The following is a 17,287-nucleotide window of genomic DNA, read 5'->3' as shown; positions in this document are numbered from 1 at the left end:
AATACAGTATACTAATGCATATACATGGAATTTAGAAAGATGGTAATAACAACCCTGTACGCGAGACAGCAAAAGAGACACAGATGTAAAAAACAGACTCTTGGACTCTGTGGGAGAGGGAGAGGGTGGGATGATTTGGGAGAATGGCATTGAAACATGTATACTATCATGTAAGAAACGGATCGCTAGTCTAGGTTTGATACAGGATACAGGATGCTTGGGGCTGGTGCACTGGGATGACCCAGAGAGATGATATGGGGAGGGAGGTGGGAGGGGGGTTCAGGGTTGGGAACTCATGTACACTTGAGGTGGATTCACGTCAATGTATGGCAAAACCAATACAGTATTGTAAAGTTAAAAAATAATAATAATAATAAATAAATAATTTTTAAAAAGAACAAAAAGAAAACGAACACCAGGTCACATTTTCTTTACCTTTTAATGATGCTGGTGGTGACAAGTTTTTCAATCTGACACCACTAGCGAGGTTACAGACTTCTTCATTTTCCTCCTCAACACCGAAAGTAAACGTTTTTAAGTCCTCTGTTGGCTTAGCAAAGTTCTCTGTAGAGAGGTAAAGGGAAGAAAAGTTGAGTCATTGTCCTATTATTATCTGGGTTTTCCAATAAACTTAGATATGGGTCTCACATGAGAATGAGCAGGCAGAGACGTGTGTCAGCCCCTAAAGTATTCTGGAATACTGTTTTAAGTAAAGCTGACATATGAAAATCAAAATTTACTCAAAACATGTTTTTCTTTCCCTCCCCTGCCCAAGAAAAAAAGGACTGGTAATAACAACTGAATGTCTTCCATAATACATGCAGTTTTACAAAAATTTGATTCAAAGATTATCAGGATGTATCTTACAGTTTATACTTTCTATATGTGCATGCATACTAAATCACTTCAGTCACATCTGACTCTTTGCAACCGAATAGACCACAGCCCACTAGCTTCTCTATCTCTGAAGATTCTCCAGGCAAGCATTGCCATGCCCTTCTCCAGGGGATCTTCATGGCCCAGGGATAGAACTGGTGTCTCATGCCTCTTGCGTTGGCAGGCAGGTTCTTGACCACTAACACCACCTGGGGAGCCCATACTTACTATATACGATATACCTATATGTATACTTACAGAATATACTTGTATGCACACTGAAATACCCACACTCAGAGGCAAGCACATTCTGTAGAAGACTACTCTACTTAAGATTGGTTATTGTCAGAAAGAGATATTAGGGACTTCCTTGGTGGTGCAATGGTTAAGACTCCACCTGCCAATGCAGGGAACATGGGTTTGATCTCTGGTCTGGGAACTAAGACAACACATACCTTGGAGCAACTAAGCCCACTTGCCAGACTACTGAGCCTGTACTCTAGAGTCTGGGTGCTGCAACAAGAAAAGCCACCACAACAAGAAGCCCACAAACCACAACTGAGCAGCTCCACTTGCCACAACAAGAGAAAGCCTGCACAAAGCAAGAAAGACTGCTGCTACTGCTGCTGCTGCAGCTAAGTCACTTCAGTCGTGTCCGACTCTGTGTGACCCCATAGACGGCAGCCCACCAGGCTCCCCCATCCCTGGGATTCTCCAAGCAAGAACACTGGAGTGGGTTGCCATTCCCTTTTCCAATGCATGAAGGTGAAAAGAGAAAGTGAAGTCGCTCAGTCGTGTCTGACTCTTAGCGACACCATGGACTGTAGCCTACCAGGCTCCTCCATCCCTGGGATTTTCCAGGCAAGAGCACTGGAGTGGGGTGCCATTGCCTTCTCCAGTAAGAAAGACCAAGTGTAGCCAAAAATTAATTTAAAAAAATTTTTAAGAACTCATTTTTTAATAAAAGAAAGATATTAAAAATGAAGTTTGAATATAAGCTTGCATAGTAATTTTTTCTCCTGGCACTCCAAAATGTATTTCTTATTTGTTCCTCCAGTCATTCATTAACACTTGAGTTGCAATGTCATGGTCTGGGCAAAGGTTGGAAAAGAATTTCCAGACATGAGACAGAATGAGAGGGAAATAAAGTTTATTAGAGTGGGAGAAGCTGTTAGAACAGCACGCCAGCTCAAGCGAGAACTGACGTTGAATAGAAGTCCTCAGTCCACTTTCATACCCAGGGTACAAGGAGTGGGATAGGGGTCTTGCAGGTCTTTTGCTGATTGGATGAGGCACATAAACTGGGTGGGGTGTGGGAACAGTAAGGCAAATATCTTCTCCCTATGGGGTAGGAGAGGAGACAGGTCATGCTTAGGAAGACCTGAAATCTGTTGATAGTTACAACATAGGGGAGAGAAGGATGATAGTTCAGTTCAGTTCAGTTCAGTTCAGTCACTCAGTCGTGTCCGACTCTTTGCGACCCCACGAATCGCAGCATGCCAGGCCTCCCTGTCCATCACCAACTCCTGGAGTTCACTCAAACTCACGTCCATCGAGTCCATTATGCCATCCAGCCATCTCATCCTTGGTCGTCCCCTTCTCCTCCTGCCCCCAATCCCTCCCAGCACCAGTCTTTTCCAATGAGTCAACTCTTCGCATGAGGTGGCCAAAGTACTGGAGCTTCAGCTCTAGCATCATTCCTTCCAAAGAAATCCCAGGGTTGATCTCCTTCAGAATGGACTGGTTGGATCTCCTTGCAGTCCAAGGCACTCTCAAGAGTCTTCTCCAACACCACAGTTCAAAAGCATCAATTCTTCGGCGCTCAGCCTTCTTCACAGTCCAACTCTCACATCCATACATGACCACAGGAAAAACCATAGCCTTGACTAGCAAAGTAATGTCTCTGCTTTTGAATATACTATCTAGGTTGGTCATAACTTTCCTTCCAAGGAGTAAGCATCTTTTTAATTCCATGGCTGCAGTCACCATCTGTAGTGATTTTGGAGCCCCCCAAAAATAAAATGTGACACTGTTTCCACTGTTTCCCCATCTATTTCCCATGAAGTGATGGGACCAGATGCCATGATCTTTGTTTTCTGAATGTTGAGCTTTAAGCCAACTTTTTCACTCTCCTCTTTCACTTTCATCAAAAGGCTCTTTAGCTCCTCTTCACTTTCTGCCATAAGGGTGGTGTCATCTGCATATCTGAGGTAATTGATATTTCTCCCGGCAATCTTGATTCCAGCTTGTGTTTCTTCCAGTCCAGCGTTTCTCATGATGTACTCTGCATATAAGTTAAATAAGCAGGGTGACAATATACAGCCTTGATGTACTCCTTTTCCTATTTGGAACCAGTCAGTTGTTCCATGTCCAGTTCTAACTGTTGGTTCCTGACCTGCATACAGATTTCTCAAGAGGCAGGTTAGGTGGTCTGGTATTCCCATCTCTTTCAGAATTTTCCACAGTTTATTGTGATCTACACAGTCAAGGCTTTGGCATAGTCAATAAAGCAGAAATAGACGTTTTTCTGGAACTCTCTTGCTTTTTCGATGATCCAGTGGATGCTGGCAATTTGATCTCCCATGAACAGTATGAACAGTATGAAGGATGATAAGGGTATGGTTTTTCCATTCCTGCCTTCCAGGACCCTCCTTGGTTTTATCTACTCTTTCGTCCTTGAGTCACCACATACAAGACACTGAGACAGGCAATGTGGAAATATGAGGGTGACCATAACTAAGTTCCTGAACTCCTGGAAAGAAAAGGTATATACGGAGGGAGTCAGATAACCAGACAGTAAACAAGTGCTACATGAGTAGGCACAGATGGTAAGTGTTGGAGAGTTCATAACACAGTATAGACTCTTTATGCATCAGAACCTGTGAAGGCTATAAACGTGGCTAGTGCATGCTTCTAGCCCTCAAGGATCTCAAAATTTATGGAAACTGATATTTAGGTAACTAATCATAATACAGTAAAAGTGAATTAAGAGCTAAAGAGCAAAGAGGAATAGAGAATAAAGGACAACTAATTCAGTCAGTAGATTCAGGAAGGCTTCATAGAGGAAGAAATATTTTGGTTGAACCTTAAAGAATGAAGGGATATTCCAAGTAGAAAATAGAAGGGTGATCAATGCAAAAGCACAGAAGCCATGAGCACTTTGCAATTTAGGGAAATGTAAAGAGGCCAGTGTGACTAAACCACAGTGGGTGAAGTGCTGCAGTGCTACTTACCGCAGGAGATGTATGTACTTAGACTGAAAGTTTGAGAGCAGAGTATGCAGTGCATTCAATACCACACTATGAAGTTTGGACTTTATTCCATAGACAACGGGGAAACATCCCAAGTTGGATAGTAGTGATCCAACCAACTATTTTTAGGAAGATAACACTGCAGTATGACCTTTCTAGTCAACGGAATGTGACTGTGGAATTCCAATGGAATTCCAACTATGACAATGGAATATCAGGAAGAGAAGATGGGTAGGATTATGCAAGCGATACTGTAAAATGGCTGTCTGGGGAGGCCTTACAAATAGCTGTGAAAAGAAGAGGGGAGAAAAGCAAAGGAGAAAAGGAAAGATATAAGCATCTGAATGCAGAGTTCCAAAGAATAGCAAGAAGAGATAAGAAAGCCTTCTTCAGCAATCAATGCAAAGAAATAGAGCAAAACAACAGAATGGGAAAGACTAGGGATCTCTTTAAGAAAACTAGAGATACCAAGGGAACATTTCATGCAAAGATGGGCTTGATAAAGGACGGAAATGGTATGGACCTAACAGAAGCAGAAGATATTAAGAAGAGGTGGAAAGAATACACAGAAGAACTGTACAAAAAAGATCTTCACGATCCAGATAATCATGATGATGTGATCACTAATCTAGAGCCAGACATCTTGGAATGTGAAGTCAAGTGGGCCTTATAAAGCATCACTACAAACAAAGCTAGTGGAGGTGATGGAATTCCAGTGGAGCTGTTTCAAATCCTGAAAGATGATGCTGTGAAAGTGCTGCACTCAATATGCCAGCAAATTTGGAAAACTCAGCAGTGGCCACAGGACTGGAAAAGGTCAGTTTTCATTCCAACCCCAAAGAAAGGCAATGCCAAAGAATGCTTAAACTACCACACAGTTGCACTCATCTCACATGCTAGTAAATAATGCTCAAAATTCTCCAAGCCAGACTTCAGCAATACGTGAACTGTGAACTTCCTGATGTTCAAGCTGGTTTTAGAAAAGGCAGAGGAACCAGAGATCAAATTGCCAATATCCGCTGGATCATCGAAAAAGCAAGAGAGTTCCAGAAAAACATCTATTTCTGCTTTGACTATGCCAAAGCCTTTGACTGTGTGGATCACAAGAAACTGTGGAAAATTCTGAAAGAGATGGGAATACCAGACCACCTGACCTGCCTCTTGAGAAATCTGTATGCAGGTCAGGAAGCAACAGTTAGAACTGGACATGGAACAACTGACTGGTTCCAAATAGGAAAAGGAGTACATCAAGGCTGTATATTGTCACCCTGCTTATTTAACTTATATGCAGAGTACATCATCAGAAATGCTGGACTGGAAGAAACACAAGCTGGAATCAAGATTGCCGGGAGAAATATCACTCACCTCAGATATGCAGATGACACCACCCTTATGGCAGAAAGTGAAGAGGAACTAAAAAGCCTATTGATGAAAGTGAAAAGAGGAGAGTGAAAAAGTTGGCTTAAAGCTCAACATTCAGAAAACAAAGATCATGGCATCTGGTCCCATCACTTCATGGGAAATAGATGGGGAAACAGTGGAAACAGTGTCAGACTTCATTTTTGGGGGCTCCAAAATCACTGCAGATGGTGACTGCAGCCAGAAAATTGAAAGACGCTTAGTCCTTGGAAGAAAAGTTATGACCAACCTAGATAGTATATTCAAAAGCAGAGAGATTACTTTGCTGACTAAGGTCCGTCTAGTCAAGGCTATGGTTTTTCCTGTGGTCATGTATGGATGTGAGTGTTGGACTGTGAAGAAGGCTGAGCACCGAAGAATTGATGCTTTTGAACTGTGGTGTTGGAGAAGACTCTTGAGAGTGCCTTGGACTGCAAGGAGATCCAACCAGTCCATTCTGAAGGAGATCAACCCTGGGATTTCTTTGGAAGGAATGATGCTAAAGCTGAAGCTCCAGTACTTTGGACACCTCACGCGAAGCATTGACCCATTGGAAAAGACTCTGATGCTGGGAGGGATTGGAGGCAGGAGGAGAAGGGGACGACCGAGGATGAGATGGCTGGATGGCATCACGGACTAGATGGACGTGAGTCTGAGTGAACTCCGGGAGATGGTGATGGACAGGGAGGCCTGGCATGCTGTGATTCATGGGGTCACAGAGAGTCGGACACGACTGAGTGACTGAACTGAACTGAACTGAACTGAACTGAATGCAAAGAATACTAACGCTATTGAGAAAATGAGACCTAGGCAAGATAGTGATGAAGGTGAGAGAAACATGAGCGTTGCCAATAATCCAGCTGGGAAATACAAGAGGAGATGCAGTATGAGAGGGAGGTAATGCGTTACATTTTATATTTGTTGAGTTTGGCGGGATGTATAGGACAGTCCAATGGGCAATTGGAAATATGGGTCTGGAATTAAGAATGAAATTAAGGTTGGATATTATGTATACAAACACACACATACTCACTCACATGTGCACTTTACACATAGAAGGTTGGAAAATTAATGAATAACTGAAAACAAGTGGAGAGAGAGTACTAAGTTAGCAAAGAGAAAGACTGAGAATGGAATGTGAAGAATGCCCTCCTCAGAATATAGACCCGGGGCAGGAGCCAATCTGAGGACTGGTCAGCGAGGCAAGTGGGGCAAAGGAAGAGTTCAGGATCGGGGCAGCAAACAAAGGGTAGCATACCAGAAGAGGGACCAGGTGTGCGTGTGTCATGGGGGTAGGAGAATAGGGATGAAGAATTTGACTTGACAGGGAGTCCCCTGGTAAGTCTAGTGGTTCAGTTCAGTTCAGTTCAATCACTCAGTCGTGTCCGACTCTTTGCGACCCCATGAATCGCAGCACGCCAGGCCTCCAGATTCAGCATTTTCTCTACTGTAGCTCAGGTTCAACTCCTGGTCACAGAATTGAGATCTTACAAGCCGCACAGCCAAAAATATATAAAGAACACGACTTGATCCATGCTCTTCTACGCTTTTTAATTTCCCTTTCCAGGACCTAGCACTGTGATGACCATTCTTTTATCACTGTAGGTACAAGACCTTTAGGTACAGGCCATCCTAAGACTGGACATTCAGGAGTGTATAAGACTTCCTGCCTCAGGGAGCTGACATTCTCACAGTGGAAGACAAATAATAACCAACAGATAAATACATTAATAGGGTAACCTCATAATGTGACTCAGTTTTGTGAAAGAAAGAAACACGGTGATAGAGACTAATGAAAAAGCTCAGAGTAGGGAAGGTCTTCCTTAAGCAAGCCATGTCAGAGAAAGTGACTGTGAGGAGATAACACCTGAGATAAGGGCAAGAGGAAGTAGGTATGCAAAACACCTGAGGAGAGGGAGCAACCAGGAGCTCGGGGTGTCAGAAGAGCAGAATTGTGGCTGGAGCATATTTCAGAATGTTGGTGAGACCACAGAGCGGGTGGAAGGCAGCTCCACAAGGATCTCCAGTCCAAGGTAGGGAGTGTGGATTTCATTGTAAACTCAATAGGAAACCAGTAAAAGTTGTTTGGTTTTTAAAAAATTTGTTTATTTGGTAAGTTTCAAATTTATCAAAAGTTGTAAGAATAACACTATTAATCTTTATTGAAATTCATCTATTGTTAACATTTTGCCCCATTTGCTATACCCTTTGTTCTCTGTGTATATATTTTTCAGAAGCATTTCATTTGAGTATTAAGTTGCATAAATTATGCCCTTTTACTCCCAAATACTTTACTCTGAATTCCCCAAGAATAACAATTCTCTTACGTAAGTAGAATATACTTATCATCTTTTACTGTTCATATTCCAGTTTTGTCAGTTGACTCAATAGTGTTTTTTAGCATTCTTTTTTTTGTATACAGCCCAGGTGTCCTCCAATAGGTGAGTGGCTAAACAACCTATGGTATGTCCATACCATGGAACACTACTCAGCAACTGCTAAGACCAAACTACCAATACACACAACAGATAATCTTCAGAGAGTTATGCTGAGTGAAAAACAATCTCAAAAGATTACATATACTGTATTATTCCATTTATAAAAATTCCTTAAAGTCACAAAATTATAGATATGAAGAACTGATTCGTGATTACCAGGGAAGGAAGTATGGGTGGGAAAGAAGTGGAGTGATTGTAACGGCAACATGAGGGATCCTCGTGGTGATGAAAGTATTATGTATCTTGACTGTATCAATATTAATATACTGGTTGTGATATTATACTGTAGAGTTTTGCTGATGTTACTATGAGGGAAAACCAGGCAAAGAGTATATATTAATAGAATCTCTCCATATTATTGTTTTAGCCAGAAAGTTCATTTGAGTTTGAGTTTTCCCATAACACGTTATGGGAAACCCAATACTTGTTACAACTGTATGTAAATTTATGATCACCTCAAAAAGTTTAATTAAAGAAACTCATCGAGGCAACAAAGTATTATTGTATTCAGTCACTTCGTTTATATTCAAAGAGATCCCCAGAATGCCTACTGTGGTGTAAGACACAGGAAAGGTGCTCAGTAGACCTTTGTTGAGTGAATAAATGCGAGAAGATTTGAGTTCCTTTATTCTACATTATAGAGCAAGTAGCTGGCAATAAAGGTTGTGACTAATCCCTAAATATCAGCTATTAAATGTCATATGGAGAACTGAAATCTGGACTCCTAACTTCAAAGCTAAAGTTTTCTTTTGATTGCACTGTTCTAACTCTTGTTTCATAGCATAGATGCTGTCTCTTAAACCTTTGTGTCTAAATATAGTTTCTTTCTTTCTTCTAAATATAGTTTCTTTCTTTCTTCTAAATAGTTTCTTTCTTTCTTCTAAATATAGTTCTTCCTTCCTTTTTTGCTAGCATATTATTTTTTCTTCTTATCACTGCCACCTCCCTGAATAACTAGCATACCCACCCAAGACATTTTCCTGTCATTCACATTAACCCTAATCGTCTACACCCCAGCTTGCATCTGTACCCCTTCCCCAACCCCCACCCTTCTCCCTTCAACAAAACCATTTTCTTAAAAATTCCACCTGGCCTCTTTGTGCCATTATCTCAAAGTTCATCCTTCTGCATGTCTCAGTACCATGAAAACCTTGTTGACAATTCACTTTGAGATAATCATTTTACCTCTGGGAAACAAGTTATTCTTTCCCCCTGATAACACCCACATCCCTCACCACTTCTGATTCTGGGCTTTAAGATTCTCCGTTCTTTCATTTCGATTACAGGTCTACATTCTTCCTCTCAGTTCAGTGAGTCCCAGGCAATGTTAAGTTCTCTCACAGTCTGGGATATCAAGTCCAGCATTCACTGCCTCCTCAAACCCTTTCAGCAAGAAGCCTACAGAAAAGCCTACTCTTGCCACCCTCTCTTCAGAAGGAGAGTGAGAGAAAGAACCATCATTACAGGACTTACTGAACAGGTTATTCCAGGTCACATTTGTCTTTTCCTCAGACTCCATTGCTTGGAAAACAAGTACCCTGTGATGGTCTAGGTTTTTAAGCAATTCTTCACAGTAAAACGGAATTCCACAGCTTCCCTCTGCCAGATACCTGTAGTGAAAATGAGGCAACCTATTTATATCAAAGAACTATGTTTTAGGAAGGAAAAATATTTGAATCTTCTCAATCACTCAAAAATAATCACATTTCTTTCTCCATTTGTTTTGGTTTGTTTTCCATTTTTAGGGATTGCCTTTGCTTCTTTTTCTTTCATTTTTGAAATTACATAAACATTTAAATCTTTCCAAATTCAGGACTATGTAATAAGGTACACCCTCAGTCTTGCTTCCCTACCTCACCTTATAAGTAACCATTTAAATTAGTTTCTGGCTTATCTTTTCAAGGTTTCTTTCAAAACCTATAGAAAATGCACATATATATTTCACTCCCTTCCTTAGATTAAAAAACACCACTTTGTACACACTGCACACTAGGCTTCCCCTTGTTTTTCCCTCGGTCATGTATCTTGGTCATCCCTCTATGTCAGTAGAACTTTCTTTTTTCTTTTTGTAGCTATGTAGGCCTCCATTTGGTGGATGCATCCTACTTTACTCTGTCCTCTTAGAGATGGACATTTGGATTGTTCTCTGTCTTTTACTAGTATAAATAATGCCTCAATAAAAACCGTGTCCATATGTCCAACCGTGTTCATATTTTTGTCAATATATATACAATGTTGTATTATTTTCAGGTATACAGCACAGTGATTATATATACACACACACATACATATAACTGTGTTATATATATGTTCAGATTCTTTTTCCTTATAGGTTATTACAAAATTTTGAGTATAGTTCCCTGTAAATATATCTTTGAGACACAGTCCTAGAATTAGGAAGGCTAGATCAAAAGGTAATGCATGTATATAATAAATATATACATATTAAATAAATAAATACAGAGATAAAGAGGGAGAGACAGGGAGTCAAAGGGAGAGAACATGGCAAATTCATGCCTGGTGTCTGAGACATTGCTCTTCCAGAAGCAAGATAACCTCATTATAAAGAACAGATATCATGGTGAGTTGTAAACAGACAGCTAAGGAAGGGGCACTGTCTATGTTGTTAAGGGGACTGCTGACAAGACCCAGCAGAGGAGTCACTGAGAAGATAGCAACGTCTACCATGAAAAGGAACACCAGTAGCAGACCGTGTTATTACTGGTGACTAAGGCCTGGCTCAGTTGTGGGTTGTGGTCTTCAATGTTTACCAATTTGCCTTTCATGTCACTTGCCCATGACTGTGACCTTAGTCACTGTAGGTTAGAGTTGAGTGTACCTAATCCCAGCTTGATGAAGGGGAAACAAAACTCATGCCTCTAAGCAAAGTTGAACGTAATGTAACAGGGACCACAAAAAGAAAAGGTGAGCAGCATCCATCCTATCAAGCACGTTCAATGGCCTCTGTGAAAGGCAGGACCAGCAAGAATACTGAAATGGGTGCTCTCAGACACAACCTAAGGACTCTGATGAAGTTTGGACCTGGTGAATAAGTGCAGCTGTCAGGGCCTTAGAATAAATGGGTTACTCACGTGTCCAGTTCTTTGGGGATGCCCCTGACACTGAGGTCTAGGCAGACTTTGTTGAGGATGTCCTTAGGCTGCACAGGCCCCAGGGTGACATAGGTGGTGTTCCTGTTCTTCATTATGGCACTGGCAGCTGCACAGGGCGTGTTGACAAAGGGGGACAGGGACATGATGATGAAGATGGGAACAGACCGGATCAGCTTTTCCATAAAGGTCCAGGAGGCTGAATCGATAAACTGGCCCTCGTCAATGATGAAAATAATCCTTTCCTCTTTCACTGTCTAAACAAGGTGAAGAAATAGAAGGAAAAATGCTGTAGGACTTCAGGGTTTTTTTGGTTTTGTTTTGTTTTTTGGCTGCACCACCAGACTTGCGGGATCTCAGTTCCCCGACAAGGAACTGAACTTGGGCCACAGCAGTGAGAGCACTGAATCCTAGTTGGACCACCAGGGAACTCCCATGAGTTCAGTTTTTTATACATATGTATGGGTATACATGTGTTTCCACTGAGTTTTGCGAAGCTAAGTTAAATCTTTTCTTTCCAGTATCTTTGTGATAATTTAGATTCTTCTAACTTGGAATTTGTGACCACCGGGACTGAACTGGCTGGAATAAACTCATACTTGGTCAGATCTTTGTGACAAGATGATGTATAGGATAGATGGGTTGTAGTCAAGTTGAATACCCATCACATAAAAATAACTGAGATTTACTTCAAGTCATTCTAATTTATTGAAAAATGCAGGTCTCCTGGAAATACCTATTTGACATTTATTCAGCCAACATCTATTCAATACGTCTTTACCAAGCATTCACTGGGCTGGGTGCTGGAGGCAAAGTGCTGAGAGGAATTGATCTGGTCTTTGCCCTGGCAGCAGTTTATGCTGTTCTAGCTTGAATTATAGCACGTTACACTTAACAACAGATCCAGTGTCCTTTTTGTAGACTACTTTTCCCTAACTAGTCTGAATTATTTATTTACTCATTAAGCATTGACCGTGCATCGCTTAGTGTCAGGTGCTGTTCTAAGCACTGGGGATGCAGTATTAGACAAAACATAGAGCTCACATTTTAGTGTGAGCCCTTGTGTAGTGGGCTCTGTATTTCCATAGTGTAAGATATCTAAATGGAGAAAACTTCTCCCATTCTTACTGCTCCAGACTACTCTTGGCTTCTCTTGGTTCCCTCTGAGAAGTGATTGTTAAGCAATTCTTTCCCTCTATGTGTTTTTATAAACCAAAGCAGTGAAGGGTACTTCCAAATTTCAGAAGACGAAGCCTGTCATATCACATACACATTCTGAAGTATTATATAGCCTGTCTTATCACATACACATTCTGAAATATTATATAGCCTATCTTATCACATACACATTCTGTCACTTGTAAGCTCTTCACTGACTCTGAGAACATTTTAATGAATAGGGGTTAGCATCCCATTGCTTTGTTTTGTATTTGACTAATATCTTTAAAACTCATATCTTTAAAAATATCTATGGGCAGAGAGGAATGTGAGTTTTAGTCATAGAATGGTCTTATCAGTGAATTATTTGTGAATTGAGGAGAGTAAAGCAAGAATCAAAATCCCCACATGAATTCAACAGTACATCATTGGCCCCAGCTTCCATAGATTTAAAGTAAGAAGACCGAAGACTCCCTGGTGGTCCAGCAGCTGAGACTCTCTGCTCCCAATGCAAGGGGCCCCAGTTTGATCCCTGGCCAGGGAACTAGATCCCACATGCCACAACTATAAGATCTTGCATGCCACAGTGAAGACTGAAGATCCTGTGTGCTGCAACTAAGACACAGAACAGCCAAATAAATTTTTAAAAAAATTTTAATAGATTGAGTTGGGTCATATCTAATGTGAATAAAAGCCAATATTTACACTGCACCTACTATGTTCCCAGCACTGTGTGATGCACTTCCATAAATTAATTCATTAAAAATCTTCATAATGTTTACAGAGGTGGCACTTTTGACTCTATTTACTGAGAAAATTAAGGCACAGAAAAGTTAAGCCACTTGCCCAAGATCACACTGATAGTAAATGGTCCAAAGATTGTCATCATAGTACTGAGTCAAAGCACAGCTTTAGTCACAGTTTCCAACTAGATTTGGATCAGAACCACTGAGGAATTTTAAAAACAAACTAAACAGATTCCTAGGCTCAAACCAAGCCTTTTTCAGTTTCAGCAAACAGTCCTCAAAATCTGACATTTAGAAGTTACTGATATGGCCTTATTTGCCTGCAGTGGAGAAGAAGGAAGTTCTACTGTACATTTATTACCACAAACTTGAATTGTTTATTATGTGCCAAACATTCTTCTGGTCAGTAGCGATACAAAAATGTACAAGAGGCTCCCTCTCCTTAAGAAGTCCACAATCTCCTGAGGGAGAGAGACACAGATTTAAGTAGCAAATTGCAATACAGTATGGAAAACATAATAAGAAGTATGTTCACAGTGTTACAGAGGCAGAGTGGGAGAGGAATTAGTCATGCCTTGTGATTTGGGGGAGTTCTCACTGAAGAGGTGACACTGAACGACGAGTAGCATTTCTCCAAGGTTAAAAAAAGTCTTTTGGCTTTTATCTCATTAGTATTGAGATTTGTTTGACTAGTATAAAGCAGAGGCTGGAGCAATTTGCATACACTCTGGCAGTTATATGGAGGATGAATTGCCGTGGAGAGGTGTGATGCACAGAGATGAGCTGGAAAGCTATAGTAACAGAAGAGAAAGAGCCTGAACTCTAGCGGGGAACCCAGGATGGAAGGCTTTCAGAGTCGGTCTGAGGTCGACATGTAGGACTTGGCCACAGAGTAGATGCAGATGTGGCAAATAGTGAGGAAGGTAGCAAAGGTAACTTGAATGATGTGTGAATGAGCTTGTTATTAACTAAATCAAAGGTCAGGATCAGGATGAGGAAGATCGGGTACTGAAGTAGGGGAAAAAAATGAATTTAGTGTTAGACACTGAACTGGGTATGATTCCCCATATCCAAGTGGAATACACAGAAGTTTCTTCGAAATATGGTTCTGGTGCTTATAAGAGAGCTAGGGAATGGGATACAAAGTTGGTGATCACCCGCATATAATGCACAGTCATGATATTACTCAGAGAGAAAAAGTTAACATTGGCTGAGTGGCTTCAATAAAAGAGACTCTATTCTAAGTGTTTTACACATAATCTAGTCATTTAAACTTTATAACCCTGTGAGCTGGGTACTATTATTTCTTCACTTTATAGAAGATAAAGTAAAAGCATGGACAGGTGGAGTCATTTGATCAAGCTTACCTAGGTAGCAAATGATAGGCCTAAGGGCTCAAGCTCTTATAGTCTGACTGCAGAGCCTGTATACATATCTGGTTTAATAGATTGCTTCTTATACAGAGGGAGGGAAAAAAAGAGGACTGGTTTTAAGAAGAGGCCAAACTCTCAGGAGTAATGTTAAAGGACTCCTTTCAAATACAACTAAATTCTGAATAGACTCTCACCTTGAGGTTTCGAAGGATGGAGGACAATGAAACACTTTGGGTTAAAGCTTTCACATAATTCACAGCTTCTTGTCATTGGAATCCGAACTCTTGAGGCAACCTGGCTTTGTGGTGAGACGCCCAGTTTCTCCCCTCCCCTCCATTATCTGACCCATAGACGCTCTTACTTGCTCCAAGATCTTCATAAACAACGCCTCCAACTGCTTTTGCTTTCTCATGGTGCTCATCTTGGAAACCTCTCGTGAAATAGGGAACTATATAAAAAATTATAAGAATATTAGTATTGGAAAATAGCAGAGGGAACTACTAGTTGAATGTCTTTGGCAATTCACTTTACTGTCCTGTGCCTTAAAATCCTCATATGTTAGATAATTCATAACATCTCTTCCAGCTCTAATACTCTATGTCATTGAATCTAATAGATACGAGAAAAAACACGGCACACTCTTATCTTTGCATTGGCAATCACCTTTGGGAGCAGAGGGATTCTGCACCCTTGACTAGCTAGTATAGTATACCTAGGATGGGAAGGTGAGGGAAAAAAAAAAAAAAAAGCATCAGCGGGTGTTTATCTGGATTTTCTTGAGTCTGGTACCAATATATCTTAGGAAGGTGGGTGTTCATTCAAGGATTGGGAGCCATTTCCTTACCACCTTGGATGCCCTAGATAAGAAAAGGAAAGTATCATGAAAGCCAAAGAGATGCAGTGTCATAAAGCATGACAGAGGGGTGGCCCCACTGCCCCTTAACAACTTCTCACAGGAGTCTAAACACCAGCTTGTTACCTGCACATGGAAAATGTCATTAAGAAGACAATGGAACTTTTCATCCAACAGTGACTTGACTTTACTTTGAAGGTTAGTCTGTCGCTCTTTATAATGTTTGCAAGTATCCAGACCTAGTACATTGGCCATGAGTATCTGGATGGTATAAAAATTTTGATTGAAGCTGATCTTAGTCAACACAATAGCAATAGTCCTGTTTATAAGAAAGTCAGGAATCAGAGGGAGTTTTTAAATGTATTTTTGGGGAAGGGGGAAATTTGGACACAGACAACACACATGGAGAGTATCACGTGAAAATGCAGGCAGAGATTGGCGCAGTGCTCCCACAAGCCAAGGAATACCAGTGACCGCCAGCCAGCCACCAGAAGCTAGGAAAGAGGGACAAAACGGACTGTCCCTCACAGCTAATGGAAGGAACCAACTTTACGACACCAGGATCTTAAGACTTCTCTCCTCCTATATACAGAGACAATATACTTCTGTTGTTAAAGCCATCTAGTTTGTGGTGCTTTGTCACGGTAGCTCTAGCAAACTAATACAACACTTTGGTACTATAAATACTCAGTAAGTGATGGAATAAATAAAATGTCTTTGGTTATTTTGAATTATTCCCTCAGGAATGTTAAATACATTCAAAAACTAGCCTCTCTCAGGCCTGACATTTAAAGAGAGTAGAAACATAGCCTAAACTAAGACTAATAAGAATTTCCCCATAAAGCCTTTATGTTAGATGGTGAGAGGATGTGTGACACAATTACCATTGTCTTGGTTATCATCACTGTTATTGAATACCACACTGTTCACCTCCATGAGACAGGCTGTCCCAGACAGCCCCCATGACATTCCTTCTTTGAAAAGAGACAAATAGCAAGAGGCAAGTACATTAGCTCTGCCTTTCAAGGGAAAATCCAGAGGCCTTCCGTTCTCTAACCACATTCTCAGGGCTCAGTGATTTGAACTAGTGATTCCCTGTCAACTACAGGATAAACTTATGTATTTGCTTCAGACCAAATCTAGCTTTGGTTTCAGCATCTATACCATTTGTTCTCAAACTGTCTGAGCATTAGGAAACTTAAAATATCAATATCCAAGCCCCTCCAGGCATTAAATTAGGATCTCAAGGGGTCAACCCAGCTTTTTATTTTCTCACTTCAATATGTTTCTCATTAATTACTTATTTAGCATAAGGGGCATGATACCCAATAATAACTGATAGATTGTGGGTAGTTTATAAGAGGCAACCTATAAAAGGAGAGGAACATTAAAACACATGAAATTCTTAAGGATGTCAGGATTCTCTGGATCCACAAAAAAGTGGTCATTGCAAGACACTCACCTGTGGTTCTCACCTTGGGCCAGGTACTCAATTTCCACAAGTATCTGACTTTTTCCATATCCCGCTATTCCTTCATACATCAGGACTTGACTGCAGTTAGACATCAAAAATTTCTTCATAGTACACATGAAGTATTTGATCTCCTCCTCACGTCCTGTTATTTTTGTTTTTCAAAAAGGGAGCAAACCCAATCAACATAAAAGTGTCTAGAGATATAAAAAAGCACACAGTGATACTGCTTCTAAGAATACCCATGGAGTTTCTTGAGGTCCTGTGCACTTTAAAATTTTTTTTTAATCTTCAGCTAGAACTTTACAGTTAGTAGTGTGGTTTTACAGGTTGGTTTGTTTGTTTGTTTTGTTTTGTTTTTTTTTGATGCCCCTAAGCTGTGAGGGAAAGGATTCTCATAATGCTCACTATGATGTCAATTTAATTTTAGTGTAGCAAACTGAGATTTGCTTAGAATATACAATCAGGAATTAAATCAGGGTTATCTGACCCTAATGCTTGTTTTCTTTTCCTTTTCCTATTTTTTTCTATAACACATTAGAAGTAACTACAG

The 17,287-nt window shown here is 40.6% G+C and overlaps 1 protein-coding gene across 1 annotated transcript in view; it reads right to left on the bottom strand.

Annotated features, from left to right (window-relative positions):
* The window catches only part of ADCY10 (adenylate cyclase 10), a 95,492-nt gene that overhangs the window by 45,461 nt on the left and 32,744 nt on the right, over positions 1-17,287 (bottom strand). The window contains exons 13-18 of the mRNA XM_052637766.1: positions 16,726-16,879; positions 15,390-15,582; positions 14,772-14,858; positions 11,116-11,390; positions 9,497-9,633; positions 436-564 (exon numbers count right to left, since the gene is read on the bottom strand). Coding sequence (XP_052493726.1) covers positions 436-564; positions 9,497-9,633; positions 11,116-11,390; positions 14,772-14,858; positions 15,390-15,582; positions 16,726-16,879 — 975 coding nt within the window. The remainder of the gene's footprint in view (positions 1-435; positions 565-9,496; positions 9,634-11,115; positions 11,391-14,771; positions 14,859-15,389; positions 15,583-16,725; positions 16,880-17,287) is intronic.

This window comes from Budorcas taxicolor, chromosome 3 (genome assembly GCF_023091745.1).
Source record: "Budorcas taxicolor isolate Tak-1 chromosome 3, Takin1.1, whole genome shotgun sequence".
Lineage (NCBI taxonomy): Eukaryota > Metazoa > Chordata > Mammalia > Artiodactyla > Bovidae > Budorcas > Budorcas taxicolor.
The sequence above is the reverse complement of the archived record's forward strand: the minus strand, read 5'-3'. Positions and strand labels throughout refer to the sequence as shown.